The sequence below is a fragment of the Salvelinus fontinalis genome, unplaced genomic scaffold (genome assembly GCF_029448725.1).
Source record: "Salvelinus fontinalis isolate EN_2023a unplaced genomic scaffold, ASM2944872v1 scaffold_0788, whole genome shotgun sequence".
Taxonomy (NCBI): Eukaryota; Metazoa; Chordata; class Actinopteri; order Salmoniformes; family Salmonidae; genus Salvelinus; species Salvelinus fontinalis.
The window spans coordinates 38983-58238 of record NW_026600997.1 but is presented as its reverse complement, the minus strand read 5'-3'; the positions used below and the strand labels follow the sequence as shown (position 1 = coordinate 58238).

At 44.0% G+C, this 19256-nt stretch overlaps 1 protein-coding gene across 1 annotated transcript in view; it reads right to left on the bottom strand.

Moving 5' to 3' along the window:
* Positions 1-771: 771 nt before the first annotated feature.
* Positions 772-19256, bottom strand: part of LOC129847343 (neuronal pentraxin-2-like) — a 44001-nt gene continuing 25516 nt past the window's right edge. The window contains exons 3-5 of the mRNA XM_055915108.1: positions 10774-11018; positions 4000-4179; positions 772-3294 (exon numbers count right to left, since the gene is read on the bottom strand). Of these exons, the coding sequence (XP_055771083.1) occupies positions 3067-3294; positions 4000-4179; positions 10774-11018 (653 nt within the window). The 3' untranslated portion in view covers positions 772-3066. The remainder of the gene's footprint in view (positions 3295-3999; positions 4180-10773; positions 11019-19256) is intronic.

Sequence of the window (19256 nt, the reverse complement as noted above, 5' to 3'; positions counted from 1 at the left end):
TGATTTACAATGCATTCACAATGTGACCCCCTGGGGTGTCGCGGCAACACATGAATTAAGCAATAGTGCCAACCGTGACAGCTCAAGCAGAGAACACGGAGAGAGGAGAGCTCTCGAACGCAACGTGCCCTACATTACCGCTGCTGCTTCCCATAATCCACTGAGGCCGATTTCTCATTTCCACCTGGAAGGCTGCCAGCCAGAGGATTTCTCCACTGTTGATAACATTCTACGGATGGAGAGAGAGAGAGAAAACATCCATTCATATCCTCTGGGTCGGACTCGTTGCACACAACATGACACCTCTCCTGACTTTGTGTCTGTAGTCAACAAGCGCGACAAATAAGACGGTGTTAAGAAGTATACAATCACATTCTGTCAGTTTACAAGCCTTATGAAACATGTGTTTGGTTATGATTCATCTGTATTGATAGAAGGGGAGGCAGTATGAGTAGCCTGTTAAGGTAATCTTAACAGGACAGAGGTACTATTTTACTGGACCTTATCCTGTTTATCCTCACATGGGACGATATATATATTCCTACTACAGTGAAATAGCCGACACGTGAGTATACAGCATTTAGTATAGTTTGATTACAAGGAGGGTTTTTAAATATGTTGCACTATCTTTAATGTCTTTCAATAGTATAAGGGAGATCCTTTCTCCCCTTTCTCCCTGCACCAGCCTCCACTGCACTCCGCAGCTGACCCATGAATCTATTCAACACTTGAACTCTTTCTGATGGCACGATTTTCAGGCAATTGTTCGTATTTGGATTTTGAACATTTTATTAGGTGCAAGAGGACATCCAACCACACTGCATGGAGACACAGAACATAAATGGTAGATGAAGATGAGGTTAAAGCAACAGCTGAATCCTTTTTGTTTCTCATTTATCTTTTCACAATTCCAAGGTTGCATTGTAGGGAAAAAATACAAATGATATTTGCTGAAGTGAAAGATGGAGTCCACAGTAGAGGAAAGCAGCGCTACTGGTCATCCCACCGCCGCTGTTATTGTTTTGTCACACGGCATTGTAAAAAGAAAAAAGTAGTGCAATGATGTCCGAGGTGAAATAAAGTGTTTGTTGTTTTCAGTAACTTCTCTGTTGTTGTAATATCCCAAACGGACGTGGCTGTTTCACCTTAAGGATTCCAACTTTATGCTTTGAATCATCCGCAAACAAAAAGCACATTCGGTGCTGAAAAAAAGGCCATTGAACATTTTAAAAGAAGATGTCCTTCTTCCACTAACATTCTGAATGAAATAGTGACTCAGTGCAGGTAAACACATTAACTCATGAGCAGAAAGGCTAATAAAATACAAGAAATTAAATTGTCTCTACAGAAATAAAACATACATTTATATAACACATAAAAGGACATTCATATGTAGAATAACTTTGAAATGTTCCAAAATGATAGGTGTGTACCCCTTTAAAACATTACTGCATTATAACATTCTCAAAGGCCATCAGAAATGTTCTGAATCCCGCTGTTCTGTTTTTACAAACGTATATCTTTCCAAGATGTCGCAAAGGAAAGGAAGAGACAAACAGCCATTTGTTTCCTAACATCAGGTTAGTCCTCTGCACTCTTCATAACCAGATAAGGGTTGAATTGACAGGCATTGTGCTATTGTGTTGCAGCAAAACAAGTGTGAACAGAGTTGAAGAAGCAAACTTGACACACGTGTATCTACTGCACCACATTTCAAATCACTGTAGTTTAAATGGACTGGAATGAAGCACAACATTAATTCAGAACGGAGTTCTTTTTTCTTATCCCTAAGGAAATGAAAGACATTTTCTACAAACAGAAACAAAGCAAAGTGTTCCAGTGCTTTTTGTCTTGTTCCAACCAGAAACATTCAGATCTCTTCTCATCTTTAGTTTCACACTCTTCATTTTCATAGGGTCTCTCTGGCTTATAGCAAAATGCCTCTATATTATACAATGCAACGGGATAGTAAAATAGCTCACATTCATCTTCTCCTTCATTTGACAAACATGATATTTACTAACACAGATTATGGATAAAATCCTTCCTTGAAGGTCATCCAGTCCCTGGCATCCCATTCCAACCCACACTCCCCCAGTGTGGCACACAGAGCGCTGAATTCCCGGCTTCCCGCCAGTCCTCGGCAGCTTTCCGACTTTGCTTTTAACCTGCCTGGGCCGGCCGCTGCACAAAGCTGCTTGGGATGGCAGCTGCTCAAGGGGAGGAGAGGTATTAGAATAGATTTACAAGAATGTGAATGTCCTCGTCACTAATCTCTAGGGCCTTTTACACAACGAGAGCGTGCACACACCCACACATACTGCTATTACAGTAAACACACCCACCTGTGCATGTACATATGCACACACATATACACACATACAGTACGCAAGCATTCACTTTTGCACTCAATACTCTCAGTGACAGGTCAAAACACATGCACACGTTGAACATGGTCTATTCCACCGTTGCCTTTATATTCTATACTCATCAATAGCCCTCTCTGGAATATGGGGCTTCTTTTAACTGCAAAGGAACACAAGCTCACATCATTTACCGTAGAAGTTTGCCATGCAACTCAGAAATAGCTGTCCACACAACACAATAAAAGCTTCTATGGGTTATATATTAGCTCACATTCTCTGAATACAGTACAGTGCTCAATTATCAGTGTATGAAATGCCTAAGAGGGGAGCTGTGTCCAAACATGACTCAGTCAAAAGGATATCTAGCTAAAGGAGTAAAAGACAGAATACAGAGTATAGAGTCCTCAGTCTCAAGTGGGTTCTCTGTAAAATCCTCTAGTTAGAATCACGTTGGAATGGGCATGAACTTGTGAGCCATGTACTTAAGCATGGAAAATCACACCAAAACACATTGGAGAAACAAGAAGTTGACCCATTTACTAGATCTAGGTCTGTAAACAAAGGCAATACCCGTTGAGCCCTTTTTCCTCCTTGAGGGGTGTTTCTGAAGCAGCACAGAGAGCGCGGAACCAGAACCACCTCTCAAGCCTCCGGAACCTTCGGAACCCAGTGTCATAACAACGTTACACATCCAACTCCTTTACGGTTCGAACATACGGTCCTCGCAGATCTCCAACGCCACCTTGGATGCTCCTCCCATGACTTCTACGTTGGTGTCGATCCAGGGAACAATGTTCCCGGGCATGTAGGAGGAGCAGTTGGCCATTCCCATGATGTCCACAGGCCGGAGGACCCGGTCCCACATGTTGAACTGGCTCAGCTCGCCAACGAAGGCCTGGGTGGCGTCGAAACGACCCCCCACCATGTCCTGTAGAGGGAGAGGGACTGCGTTTAAAATCCCATCAGTGTACAGAAACGTCATAGCCTGGGTGATTCATCGTTTCTGCGTTCAACAAGAATTCAAAGACATCAATAATTTTGCCAAAGCCGGAACAGAACGACAATTCAAATAAATTGTATAGTACGTCTGATAGATGAGACAGATCTATTGCTCTGCTATTGGTTTCCTCTGTGCGTCTGTCATTTCACTCTGCAATTGCAATTTTATCCATGAAAGACACACTACATGCACTGTAGCTTTCCACATAGACTAGCAGCACACGTGCTGCATAAAGTAGTCCACCCAATGAGACCCAACAGCTACGTTACATTACTGGGTCCCTATGGGAACGATCTTAATAGTCAGTGTTCTGTACTACATCGCCGTAGAGATAGTAAGATGCTGTCATGGAGATATCTGTTGGAGTGTCACACTAACAATGCTCCCAAGGGTGCGCTGTCACTGGTTAAGGCAGGCAGAGAGGTGAGGTAATGGTAAAGGGTTGTTGATAGCGTGACAAGAGCCTTGCCTCCCCCTTCTCCCCTGTTCATCTCCCCCTCTCCCTCTCCGGTGGGAGTACATCAGAGCCTGGCTAAGCCTCACCTGTTCATCTCCCCCACTCCCTCTCCAGGGGGAACACCCTCCCCCTCTCCCTCTCCGGTGGGAGTACATCAGAGCCTGGCTAAGCCTCACCTGTTCCTGTCCCAGGATGATCACCCCTCCAGGTTTAATTGGGTGCCAGGGGGCCAGGTTCTCCCCGGTGCCCAGCCTCTCCCCATCCTGGTATGCCTCCCAGAAGCCGTCCCGCGTCGTCCAGGTGATGCAAATGTGGTGCCAGCGGCCGTCGCTCACCGACAGGGGCAACTGGGCCACCTGGGTAATTAGGGTGAGATGGGCAGTACAACGTTAGATGGGATTCACGTTTAATTGTAAGCCGCTCTGGATAAGAGTGTCTGCTAAGTGCCTCAAATGTAAATGTAGAATACTTATAGGGGCAAAGAGGGTCAAGGAGGGTAATTCATGTTAGAGGGGCTATACTAACTTGGGCAAAAGGGGCAAGAGAATACCTGTGTTTTTGTCTTTGTGTGGTGAATCTTAATTTCCACTTAAGTCCAATTTTCATTTAGTCATGCATGGATGTCTATGGGAAACTTAGAAAAACATTCACTCAAGTGAAGGATAGGATTCCCCTTAAGAGCTTATTGTAGACTTTACTATCAGGGAGAATATCCCAGGGGAGATAGGGCAATAGAGCTCAAGTTGAACCGTACAATCTGCCGTGAGAGGCAAGAGAGCACAAGTGCTATATATCACTGGGGCAGATGGCACAATAAAGCTTTGACTGAGACACACAACACAGGGCCAAATGGAGCAAGACACCACCAGCACTTTACAAATAGTTTATAAAGAGTAAAGTGACAATATACTGTAGACTGTAGAAATTGCAGTCATATGGGATTGCACTTCGAAAACAAGACCAGAAAGATATAGCACAGGTTACGACATCAGCGCTTTACCCAGACTTTACAATGTCATCATGGTCCACAGAGGATTCAGCATAGGAGAGAATGGAGGTGGAAGTCATTAGCTTTATATAGAGCTTCTATATGAGCCATAGAGACCATAGAGACCATGACATGCAGAGGCTACTGCCAACAATTTCCTGTCTGCTCTTAATCCCTCCCATGAGAAACTAGACGCTTGACCTCCAAAGGTGTTCCAGCATATCACATTTACACTAAAGCCAATCAACCAGAGCATTGATACTGTGGACCTAATTACTGCCCTCTAGTAATAGCCCTGAGCCTTGGTCAACCTGAGGACGTTAGGTCTGATATCATACCCGGAGCCAGGAGTTTCTCCCTGACCGTGTGAGCAGGAAACAAACACAGCAACTGTTGTTTACATAGGGCCCGGCAGATGAAACAGTTGCAGAATGTCTTTTAGACCACACCAACATTTCAGTAAACATTCTCTAATCAAAGCTTTGACAAAGGCTATGAGACCCAAACATTTGCAAAAAATAAACAACAAGTGATGAGGGAGTTTATTTTCTATGAACGATTATTCAACGTTTCCTAGAATGCACCTGCAAGCAATCCTTAAAGGTGTGAGGGCATTTCACGTTGTAGATCTGACAGGTGCAGAAAGAAATGTAATAAAACCCCACCATCCGGGTCTTGACTAAACCCAACCAACCACTCCATCAAAAGATGTTTACTCTTGTCCAATAGGCAGCCAACTGCTGCCAAAGTACTGATCAAATAAGTTCCAAGTGGATATATTTTGGCATTAGGAAAGCTTTAAAGGACTGGTTCAATATTTGTTTTACCTAATCTGTATTTCGGATGTAAATGTCATCTTATAGAAGGGTCCAGACACTTTTTGGGCTTTTTACTTGGTGATTTTACTTTTTTTCTCTTTGCCGTTTCTCAAGTAAGTCATTTTCCAAACGGCAAAGCTCTCAGTATAGTGGTGCAGGTCTTTTGATGTTCAACCTTCCCAAGTTCTCTCACGTCACCCCGCTCCTCCGCTCTCTCCACTGGCTTCCAGTTGAAGCTCGCATCCGCTACAAGACCATGGTGCTTGCCTACGGAGCTGTGAGGGGAACGGCACCTCAGTACCTTCAGGCTCTGATCAGGCCCTTCACCCAAACAAGGGCACTGCGTTCATCCACCTCTGGCCTGCTCGCCTCCCTACCACTGAGGAAGTACAGTTCCCGCTCAGCCCAGTCAAAACTGTTCGCTGCTCTGGCACCCCAATGGTGGAACGAACTCCCTCACGACGCCAGGACAGCGGAGTCAATCACCACCTTCCGGAGACACCTGAAACCCCACCTCTTCAAGGAATACCTAGGATAGGATAAAGCAATCCTTCTGCCCCCCCCCCCCCCTTAAAAGATTTAGATGCACTATTGTAAAGTGGCTGTTCCACTGGATGTCATAAGGTGAATGCACCAATTTGTAAGTCGCTCTGGATAAGAGCGTCTGCTAAATGACTTAAATGTAAATGTAAATGTAAATGTACACATTAAATGATGCATTTCCAAACTTTATCCGCAAAGTTACATTCCATTTTATGCAATTCGAGCGGTTTCCGTTACCAGCAGTGCTGAACAGAGAAGTATGTTTCTCAAAACCAAGTGAAACTGCTAAAGTATCTGGACCCTTCTAAAACATGCCAATTACATCCAAAATAGAGTTATGGTTCTATAATAGTGAACGAATACTTTAACTCCTTACAGAAGCCAAAATAATGAGATGCAACAGGAATGTGGAATGGATTTGATCCAGGGAAGATTTTCTCTCTATCTTTAATAAATCTCATTTTGGAGCATGAGAGCATTTGCACCAGATGAATGGTGTACCATTGACAAAAGAACATGGTGTAATATTCTAACCTTAAACTGTTGATTATATTACCAGGAATCACCACGCAGACATGGGTCGTGTTAGTTAGTTATTAAAACATTTTGAAATGAATATTAGTGTAATATTCATGATTTCATCTTCTCTCACACAGTCTCTGACCCTCTTTCCTCCTCTCTCACACTCACTAACACTTTCATTGGTTCCTCTAATCTCTGGTGCTGGTATCGGCCCCTCTGTTCTCTGGTGCTGTTATCGGTCCCTCTGTTCTCTGGTGCTGTTATCGGCCCCTCTGTTCTCTGGTGCTGTTATCGGTCCCTCTGTTCTCTGGTGCTGTTATCGGTCCCCCTGTTCTCTGGTGCTGGTATCGGTCCCCCTGTTCTCTGGTGCTGGTATCGGTCCCCCTGTTCTCTGGTGCTGGTATCGGTCCCCCTGTTCTCTGGTGCTGGTATCGGTCCCCCTGTTCTCTGGTGCTGGTATCGGTCCCCCTGTTCTCTGGTGCTGGTATCGGTCCCCCTGTTCTCTGGTGCTGGTATCGGTCCCCCTGTTCTCTGGTGCTGGTATCGGTCCCCCTGTTCTCTGGTGCTGGTATCGGTCCCCCTGTTCTCTGGTGCTGGTATCGGTCCCCCTGTTCTCTGGTGCTGGTATCGGTCCCCCTGTTCTCTGGTGCTGGTATCGGTCCCTCTGTTCTCTGGTGCTGTTATCGGTCCCTCTGTTCTCTGGTGCTGTTATCGGTCCCTCTGTTCTCTGGTGCTGTTATCGGTCCCTCTGTTCTCTGGTGCTGTTATCGGTCCCTCTGTTCTCTGGTGCTGGTATCGGTCCCTCTGTTCTCTGGTGCTGGTATCGGTCCCTCTGTTCTCTGGTGCTGGTATCGGTCCCTCTGTTCTCTGGTGCTGGTATCGGTCCCTCTGTTCTCTGGTGCTGGTATCGGTCCCTCTGTTCTCTGGTGCTGGTATCGGTCCCTCTGTTCTCTGGTGCTGGTATCGGTCCCTCTGTTCTCTGGTGCTGGTATCGGTCCCTCTGTTCTCTGGTGCTGGTATCGGTCCCTCTGTTCTCTGGTGCTGGTATCGGTCCCTCTGTTCTCTGGTGCTGGTATCGGTCCCTCTGTTCTCTGGTGCTGGTATCGGTCCCTCTGTTCTCTGGTGCTGGTATCGGTCCCTCTGTTCTCTGGTGCTGGTATCGGTCCCTCTGTTCTCTGGTGCTGGTATCGGTCCCTCTGTTCTCTGGTGCTGGTATCGGTCCCTCTGTTCTCTGGTGCTGGTATCGGTCCCTCTGTTCTCTGGTGCTGGTATCGGTCCCTCTGTTCTCTGGTGCTGGTATCGGTCCCTCTGTTCTCTGGTGCTGGTATCGGTCCCTCTGTTCTCTGGTGCTGGTATCGGTCCCTCTGTTCTCTGGTGCTGGTATCGGTCCCTCTGTTCTCTGGTGCTGGTATCGGTCCCTCTGTTCTCTGGTGCTGGTATCGGTCCCTCTGTTCTCTGGTGCTGGTATCGGTCCCTCTGTTCTCTGGTGCTGGTATCGGTCCCTCTGTTCTCTGGTGCTGGTATCGGTCCCTCTGTTCTCTGGTGCTGGTATCGGTCCCTCTGTTCTCTGGTGCTGGTATCGGTCCCTCTGTTCTCTGGTGCTGGTATCGGTCCCTCTGTTCTCTGGTGCTGGTATCGGTCCCTCTGTTCTCTGGTGCTGGTATCGGTCCCTCTGTTCTCTGGTGCTGGTATCGGTCCCTCTGTTCTCTGGTGCTGGTATCGGTCCCTCTGTTCTCTGGTGCTGGTATCGGTCCCTCTGTTCTCTGGTGCTGGTATCGGTCCCTCTGTTCTCTGGTGCTGGTATCGGTCCCTCTGTTCTCTGGTGCTGGTATCGGTCCCTCTGTTCTCTGGTGCTGGTATCGGTCCCTCTGTTCTCTGGTGCTGGTATCGGTCCCTCTGTTCTCTGGTGCTGGTATCGGTCCCTCTGTTCTCTGGTGCTGTTATCGGTCCCTCTGTTCTCTGGTGCTGTATCGGTCCCTCTGTTCTCTGGTGCTGTATCGGTCCCTCTGTTCTCTGGTGCTGTATCGGTCCCTCTGTTCTCTGGTGCTGTATCGGTCCCTCTGTTCTCTGGTGCTGTATCGGTCCCTCTGTTCTCTGGTGCTGTATCGGTCCCTCTGTTCTCTGGTGCTGTATCGGTCCCTCTGTTCTCTGGTGCTGTATCGGTCCCTCTGTTCTCTGGTGCTGTATCGGTCCCTCTGTTCTCTGGTGCTGTATCGGTCCCTCTGTTCTCTGGTGCTGTATCGGTCCCTCTGTTCTCTGGTGCTGTATCGGTCCCTCTGTTCTCTGGTGCTGTATCGGTCCCTCTGTTCTCTGGTGCTGTATCGGTCCCTCTGTTCTCTGGTGCTGTATTAATTCCTCTGTTCTCTGGTGCTGGTATCGGTCCCTCTGTTCTCTGGTGCTGTATTAATTCCTCTGTTCTCTGGTGCTGGTATCGGTCCCTCTGTTCTCTGGTGCTGTATCGGTCCCTCTGTTCTCTGGTGCTGTATCGGTCCCTCTGTTCTCTGGTGCTGTATTAATTCCTCTGTTCTCTGGTGCTGGTATCGGTCCCTCTGTTCTCTGGTGCTGTATTAATTCCTCTGTTCTCTGGTGCTGGTATCGGTCCCTCTGTTCTCTGGTGCTGTATTGGTTTGTCTGTTCTCTGGTGCTGTATTGGTTTGTCTGTTCTCTGGTGCTGTATTGGTTTGTCTGTTCTCTGGTGCTGTATTGGTTTGTCTGTTCTCTGGTGCTGTATTGGTTTGTCTGTTCTCTGGTGCTGTATTGGTTTGTCTGTTCTCTGGTGCTGTATTGGTTTGTCTGTTCTCTGGTGCTGTATTGGTTTGTCTGTTCTCTGGTGCTGTATTGGTTTGTCTGTTCTCTGGTGCTGTATTGGTTTGTCTGTTCTCTGGTGCTGTATTGGTTTGTCTGTTCTCTGGTGCTGTATTGGTTTGTCTGTTCTCTGGTGCTGTATTGGTTTGTCTGTTCTCTGGTGCTGTATTGGTTTGTCTGTTCTCTGGTGCTGTATTGGTTTGTCTGTTCTCTGGTGCTGTATTGGTTTGTCTGTTCTCTGGTGCTGTATTGGTTTGTCTGTTCTCTGGTGCTGTATTGGTTTGTCTGTTCTCTGGTGCTGTATTGGTTTGTCTGTTCTCTGGTGCTGTATTGGTTTGTCTGTTCTCTGGTGCTGTATTGGTTTGTCTGTTCTCTGGTGCTGTATTGGTTTGTCTGTTCTCTGGTGCTGTATTGGTTTGTCTGTTCTCTGGTGCTGTATTGGTTTGTCTGTTCTCTGGTGCTGTATTGGTTCCCTCTTCCATCTTCCTGTACACTCTGCTCCCCCCTCCCCCATCTCTCCCTCCCTTCTCTCTCTTCATTTCTAGTGTTTGTCTGACATACACACATGTATAATACATGGTGAAACCAGAACTGTGGGGAAAACTGGCTCTGCCAATAAACCAGATGCCCAACACAAACCCAAATCCAACCCCAGAACTGAAAAAACCCCACCCTACTTCACTTCAGCCAAACTCAACTCCCTCTGAGCCCCTAGGTTCAGTTATCCAGCAGAAACGCACAGAAACAATAACTATTAGTGCTGTCTATTCAAACACCACGATTGCCATGGTTGTATTCCTTTGAAGACAGAAACCCATAAAATATTAATTGTAGCATCTTTTTGAGCACATTGGAAATTGTCTTCCATCAAAAAGCATTGGTTAACAAGGGGGAAAAGTGTCTGATTTTCAGTATTAAATGTAAATATTGAAGCGACCTTAAGCCAACCTAGGACCCTCAACAAGAGGTGTGGGCCTCTTGGTGTAACGGCCATGGTGTTGTGTTGATAGTCACTGGACCCAGGTTCAAGAACCTGTTGGTTCTACCCCCTGAAAACAGACTGGAAGGACTACAACATGACCCCATTTCAGTTCCTTTTCTGTGCTGGCTTCATCGTTCTGTGTCTATTCAATCGTCAGTTTGTTTTTGTAATAGAAAATGCACAATGATACATACTCAACTGTAACCAAGTTCTTTAGAGTAAATGAGTCTTTCGTGGCCGTAGCCCAGGAGTTGTTTTTGTAATGGACAATCAATAAAAGACTAGGACTTACTTTGTCGTTGACCAACAGCTCTATGGGGTTGTTGCCCCACTCGATGAGCACGATTTCATTGGCCTGTCCTGGCACCCCGTAGGAGAAGGGGGTTCCTATACCAGGGCTGGCGCTGGACTTCAGCCACATACACACTGTGAAGGCATACATCTCAGGGAGACTCTTCTTGATGCGTCCGTACAGGTAGTTGGTGCGCAGGGGGAGAGACACCTTGAAATCCTCGGGTGACTTAAATGCGTTGTTACCTGAAGACAAACAGAGGTGTGAAAATGATTAGATAGAGGTAGTATCCATCACTTTCATCGGTCATGACATGCACTGTTCACATACACCACCGTGTCTGAGTCTGCCCACATAAGGGGCTCTTGTTGAACCATTGGTTACTATGGAAAGCAAGCCGATGACAGTAGTAACACAACAGTGCATCGTCCAAAGTAGACAGACAGCCTTTCACTGTTAGTACCGCCTACTACCGCTGCCTACTACCACCGCCGCCTACTACCGCCGCCTACTACCGCCGCCTACTACCGCCGCCGCCTACTACCGCCGCCTACTACCGCCGCCGCCTACTACCGCCGCCTACTACCGCCGCCGCCTACTACCGCCGCCTACTACCGCCGCCGCCTACTACCGCCGCCTACTACCGCCGCCGCCTACTACCGCCGCCTACTACCGCCGCCGCCTACTACCGCCGCCTACTACCACCGCCGCCTACTACCGCCGCCTACTACCGCCGCCTACTACCGCCGCCTACTACCGCCGCCGCCTACTACCGCCGCCTACTACCGCCGCCGCCTACTACCGCCGCCTACTACCGCCGCCGCCTACTCCCGCCGCCTACTACCACCGCCGCCTACTACCACCGCCGCCTACTACCGCCGCCTACTACCGCCGCCTACTACCGCCGCCTACTACCGCCGCCTACTACCGCCGCCTACTACCGCCGCCTACTACCGCTGTCTACTAACACCGCCTACTACCACCGCCTACTACCACCGTCTACTACCGCCGCCGACTACCGCCGCCGACTACCACCGCCGACTAACACAGTCTACTACCACCGCCGCCTACTACCACCGCCTACTACCACCGCCTACTACCACCGTCTACTACCACCATCTACTACCACCGTCTACTACCGCCGCCGACTACCGCCGCCGACTACCACCGCCGACTAACACAGTCTACTACCACCGCCTACTACCACCGTCTACTACCGCCGCCGACTACCGCCGCCGACTACCACCGCCGACTAACACAGTCTACTACCACCGCCGCCTACTACCACCGCCTACTACCACCGCCTACTACCACCGTCTACTACCACCATCTACTACCACCGTCTACTACCGCCGCCGACTACCGCCGCCGACTACCACCGCCGACTAACACAGTCTACTACCACCGCCGCCTACTACCACCGCCTACTACCACCGCCTACTACCACCGTCTACTACCACCGCCCTCTATAAAGCTAATGAGCAAGAATGGGTAGTGGGCCGCTGACTTTGACGATGTTGGACTGTCGTAAGTAAATTGGCTGGAAGGGTTCGATGTTGGACTGCCGTAAATTGGCTGGAAGGGTTCGATGTTGGACTGCCGTAAATTGCCTGGAAGCGTTCGATGTTGGACTGCCGTAAATTGGCTGGAAGGGTTCGATGTTGGACTGCCGTAAATTGGCTGGAAGGGTTCGATGTTGGACTGCCGTAAATTGGCTGGAAGGGTTCGATGTTGGTGATGGTCATGGTGATGGTGATGATGACAGTGGCGGTCGGTGCCGTTTAAGATGAGGGGGGACAATTCTTTTTTTTAATTGGCCTTATTTATGTTACAGCATATTAGATGACTGTCATTCATATTCCATTCACCCAGTTCAGTGTAACATCCATAGGTTTAAGCTACTAAATTATGCTCAAATTTTCCCTGTACCCATCATGAGGTTGCTACAACCTAGACTATGAATTCAAGTTTACAACCTACAGTAGGTGCACACAGGTCGAGAGAAAGATTTGAGGTGACAGACAGTGACACATTCAATACAGCCTTGCACCATCTTGCCTGTATCTAGCTGATCTAGGGTGTAATCATTAGTCTAACAGTAGCAAACGAGAGTTTCTATTGGACAAATTCCGGTATGTTTACCCCCGTTTTGTTCCGTTTTCTTTATTTGGTGGAATGTTAATTTTCATAGCCCTATACAAACATCTTGTTGTATTCCTTCTCACATCTACATGCTCTCCTCCTCTCACCTTTTCCCTTCGCTTGTGGACTTCAATGCATAACACATCATCTGCTACAGTCATGCAGTACAGTGGACAGTTAGTAAGCAGGTCAGCAGTTACACTGGCGGGCCCCGGTGGCAATAAATGAGTAAAACCAGAAGGTTACCTTGACTTGGAAGAGTTCCAGTGTTGGATAGTCATACCCAGCTATCTAACATACTGTAGCATCCCTCTGAGTCGGGTGTTTGAGTAGGCTAAACTAGCTAGCTGCATTTTCAAGTATAAAAAAACGATGAGATATAGCTCTCTCTTTCTTTTTCTCTCGCTCCTCCTTCATTTTTAAAGAAATGAATTAGCCTAGGTAAAAAAAATGTGTCACCCATAAGTAAAATGTATACACGCATGACCGTAAGTCGCTTTGGACAAAAGCAGCTGCTAAATGGCATACATTACGATGATGATTGAACATGAATACAAATGTGGATGGGCACTGGTTGGTGGAAGTATAACAGCCTGTATTGTTTCCAGTCTTAATTGAAACATTGATGAGGTGTCAGTAAGACAGCATATTGTATACACATCTGTTACAATGAGAGTGAGAGAGAATCAGAGCCAGCCTGTCTTTCTGGAAGCAGTGAGATGAGAGTGAGAGCAAAAAAGAGAAACACAGAGAAGAATGGAAGAAAATAATGAATTAGAGGGAGAGAGGGGCAGAATCTAAATGAGAAGACTCGGGTGCATGGAGAGAGGGGCAGAATCAAAATGACTCGGGTGCATGGAGAGGGGCAGAATCAAAATGACTCGGGTGCATGGAGAGGGGCAGAATCAAAATGACTCGGGTGCATGGAGAGAGGGGCAGAATCAAAATGACTCGGGTGCATGGAGAGAGGGGCAGAATCAAAATGACTCGGGTGCATGGAGAGAGGGGCAGAATCAAAATGACTCGGGTGCATGGAGAGAGCCTGATCAATGACAGACATCGGATGGTCAGACGGTCTCTGCCTCCCCACCCAAATCTCAGCATAAGTCTCTGCTGCTATAGTAACAGATATTGGGGACCCGGAATAAACAAAATAATATATGTGTGTTGTAGTATCCAACATAATGTGTGTGTGTTGTAGTATCCAACATAATGTGTGTGTGTTGTAGTATCCAACATAATGTATGTGTGTGTTGTAGTATCCAACATAATGTGTGTGTGTTGTAGTATCCAACATAATGTATGTGTGTGTTGTAGTATCCAACATAATATATGTGTGTTGTAGTATCCAACATAATGTGTGTGTGTTGTAGTATCCAACATAATGTGTGTGTGTTGTAGTATCCAACATAATGTGTGTTGTAGTATCCAACATAATGTGTGTGTGTTGTAGTATCCAACATAATGTGTGTGTGTGTTGTAGTATCCAACATAATGTGTGTGTGTGTTGTAGTATCCAACATAATGTGTGTGTGTTGTAGTATCCAACATAATGTATGTGTGTGTTGTAGTATCCAACATAATATATGTGTGTTGTAGTATCCAACATAATGTGTGTGTGTTGTAGTATCCAACATAATGTATGTGTGTGTTGTAGTATCCAACATAATATATGTGTGTTGTAGTATCCAACATCATGTATGTGTGTTGTAGTATCCAACATAATGTATGTGTGTGTTGTAGTATCCAACATAATATATGTGTGTTGTAGTATCCAACATAATATATGTGTGTTGTAGTATCCAACATAATGTATGTGTGTGTTGTAGTATCCAACATAATGTATGTGTGTTGTAGTATCCAACATAATGTATGTGTGTGTTGTAGTATCCAACATAATATATGTGTGTTGTAGTATCCAACATAATGTGTGTGTGTTGTAGTATCCAACATAATGTGTGTGTGTGTTGTAGTATCCAACATAATGTGTGTGTGTTGTAGTATCCAACATAATGTGTGTTGTAGTATCCAACATAATGTGTGTGTGTTGTAGTATCCAACATAATGTGTGTGTGTGTTGTAGTATCCAACATAATGTATGTGTGTGTTGTAGTATCCAACATAATGTATGTGTGTTGTAGTATCCAACATAATGTGTGTGTGTGTGTTGTAGTATCCAACATAATGTGTGTGTGTGTTGTAGTATCCAACATAATGTGTGTGTGTGTTGTAGTATCCAACATAATGTGTGTGTGTTGTAGTATCCAACATAATGTATGTGTGTTGTAGTATCCAACATAATGTGTGTGTGTTGTAGTATCCAACATAATGTGTGTGTGTTGTAGTATCCAACATAATGTGTGTGTGTTGTAGTATCCAACATAATGTGTGTGTGTTGTAGTATCCAACATAATGTGTGTGTGTTGTAGTATCCAACATAATGTGTGTGTGTTGTAGTATCCAACATAATGTGTGTGTGTTGTAGTATCCAACATAATGTGTGTGTGTTGTAGTATCCAACATAATGTATGTGTGTGTGTTGTAGTATCCAACATAATGTGTGTGTGTGTTGTAGTATCCAACATAATGTGTGTGTGTTGTAGTATCCAACATAATGTATGTGTGTGTTGTAGTATCCAACATAATGTATGTGTGTTGTAGTATCCAACATAATGTATGTGTGTGTTGTAGTATCCAACATAATGTATGTGTGTGTTGTAGTATCCAACATAATGTATGTGTGTGTGTTGTAGTATCCAACATAATGTGTGTGTGTTGTAGTATCCAACATAATGTGTGTGTGTTGTAGTATCCAACATAATGTGTGTGTGTTGTAGTATCCAACATAATGTATGTGTGTTGTAGTATCCAACATAATGTGTGTTGTAGTATCCAACATGATGTGTGTTGTAGTATCCAACATAATGTGTGTTGTAGTATCCAACATGATGTGTGTTGTAGTATCCAACATGATGTGTGTTGTAGTATCCAACATAATGTGTGTTGTAGTATCCAACATAATGTGTGTTGTAGTATCCAACATAATGTGTGTTGTAGTATCCAACATAATGTGTGTGTGTTGTAGTATCCAACATAATGTGTGTGTGTTGTAGTATCCAACATAATGTGTGTGTGTGTGTTGTAGTATCCAACATAATGTGTGTTGTAGTATCCAACATAATGTGTGTGTGTTGTAGTATCCAACATAATGTGTGTTGTAGTATCCAACATAATGTATGTGTGTTGTAGTATCCAACATAATGTGTGTGTGTTGTAGTATCCAACATAATGTATGTGTGTTGTAGTATCCAACATAATGTATGTGTGTGTTGTAGTATCCAACATAATGTGTGTGTGTTGTAGTATCCAACATAATGTGTGTGTGTGTTGTAGTATCCAACATAATGTATGTGTGTTGTAGTATCCAACATAATGTGTGTGTGTTGTAGTATCCAACATAATGTGTGTGTGTTGTAGTATCCAACATAATGTGTGTGTGTTGTAGTATCCAACATAATGTGTGTGTGTGTTGTAGTATCCAACATAATGTATGTGTGTTGTAGTATCCAACATAATGTGTGTGTGTTGTAGTATCCAACATAATGTGTGTGTGTTGTATTATCCAACATAATGTATGTGTGTGTTGTAGTATCCAACATAATGTGTGTGTGTTGTATTATCCAACATAATGTATGTGTGTGTTGTAGTATCCAACATAATGTATGTGTGTTGTTGTAGTATCCAACATAATGTATGTGTGTGTTGTAGTATCCAACATAATGTGTGTGTGTTGTATTATCCAACATAATGTGTGTGTGTTGTATTATCCAACATAATGTATGTGTGTGTTGTAGTATCCAACATAATGTATGTGTGTTGTTGTAGTATCCAACATAATGTATGTGTGTGTTGTAGTATCCAACATAATGTGTGTGTGTTGTAGTATCCAACATAATGTGTGTGTGTTGTAGTATCCAACATAATGTGTGTGTGTTGTAGTATCCAACATAATGTATGTGTGTGTTGTAGTATCCAACATAATGTGTGTGTGTGTTGTAGTATCCAACATAATGTATGTGTGTTGTAGTATCCAACATAATGTGTGTGTGTGTTGTAGTATCCAACATAATGTGTGTGTGTGTTGTAGTATCCAACATAATGTGTGTGTGTTGTAGTATCCAACATAATGTATGTGTGTGTGTTGTAGTATCCAACATAATGTGTGTGTGTGTTGTAGTATCCAACATAATGTGTGTGTGTTGTAGTATCCAACATAATGTATGTGTGTTGTAGTATCCAACATAATGTGTGTGTGTTGTAGTATCCAACATAATGTATGTGTGTTGTTGTATCCAACATAATGTATGTGTGTGTTGTAGTATCCAACATAATGTGTGTGTGTGTTGTAGTATCCAACATAATGTGTGTGTGTGTTGTAGTATCCAACATAATGTGTGTGTGTGTTGTAGTATCCAACATAATGTGTGTGTGTTGTAGTATCCAACATAATGTATGTGTGTGTGTTGTAGTATCCAACATAATGTGTGTGTGTTGTCGTATCCAACATAATGTATGTGTGTGTGTTGTAGTATCCAACATAATGTGTGTGTGTTGTTGTATCCAACATAATGTATGTGTGTTGTAGTATCCAACATAATGTATGTGTGTTGTAGTATCCAACATAATGTATGTGTGTGTTGTAGTATCCAACATAATGTATGTGTGTGTTGTAGTATCCAACATAATGTATGTGTGTTGTAGTATCCAACATAATATATGTGTGTTGTAGTATCCAACATAATGTATGTATGTGTGTTGTAGTATCCAACATAATGTATGTGTGTGTTGTAGTATCCAACATAATATATGTGTGTTGTAGTATCCAACATAATGTATGTATGTGTGTTGTAGTATCCAACATAATGTATGTGTGTTGTAGTATCCAACATAATGTATGTGTGTTGTAGTATCCAACATAATGTATGTGTGTGTTGTAGTATCCAACATAATGTGTGTGTGTTGTAGTATCCAACATAATGTATGTGTGTTGTAGTATCCAACATAATGTATGTGTGTGTGTTGTAGTATCCAACATAATGTATGTGTGTTGTAGTATCCAACATAATGTATGTATGTGTGTTGTAGTATCCAACATAATGTATGTGTGTTGTAGTATCCAACATAATGTATGTATGTGTGTTGTAGTATCCAACATAATGTATGTGTGTGTTGTAGTATCCAACATAATGTATGTGTGTTGTAGTATCCAACATAATGTACGTGTGTGTTGTAGTATCCAACATAATGTATGTGTGTTGTAGTATCCAACATAATGTGTGTTGTAGTATCCAACATAATGTATGTGTGTTGTAGTATCCAACATAATGTGTGTGTGTTGTAGTATCCAACATAATGTGTGTGTGTGTTGTAGTATCCAACATAATGTGTGTGTGTTGTAGTATCCAACATAATGTGTGTGTGTTGTAGTATCCAACATAATGTGTGTGTGTGTTGTAGTATCCAACATAATGTGTGTGTGTGTTGTAGTATCCAACATAATGTGTGTGTGTTGTAGTATCCAACATAATGTGTGTGTGTGTTGTAGTATCCAACATAATGTGTGTGTGTTGTAGTATCCAACATAATGTATGTGTGTTGTAGTATCCAACATAATGTGTGTGTGTTGTAGTATCCAACATAATGTATGTGTGTGTTGTAGTATCCAACATAATGTGTGTTGTAGTATCCAACATAATGTATGTGTGTTGTAGTATCCAACATAATGTGTGTTGTAGTATCCAACATAATGTATGTGTGTTGTAGTATCCAACATAATGTATGTGTGTTGTAGTATCCAACATAATGTATGTGTGTTGTAGTATCCAACATAATGTGTGTTGTAGTATCCAACATAATGTGTGTTGTAGTATCCAACATAATGTGTGTTGTAGTATCCAACATAATGTGTGTTGTAGTATCCAACATAATGTGTGTTGTAGTATCCAACATAATGTGTGTTGTAGTATCCAACATAATGTGTGTTGTAGTATCCAACATAATGTGTGTTGTAGTATCCAACATAATGTGTGTTGTAGTATCCAACATAATGTGTGTTGTAGTATCCAACATAATGTGTGTGTGTGTTGTAGTATCCAACATAATGTGTGTTGTAGTATCCAACATAATGTATGTGTGTGTTGTAGTATCCAACATAATGTGTGTGTGTTGTAGTATCCAACATAATGTGTGTGTGTTGTAGTATCCAACATAATGTGTGTGTGTTGTAGTATCCAACATAATGTGTGTGTGTTGTAGTATCCAACATAATGTATGTGTGTTGT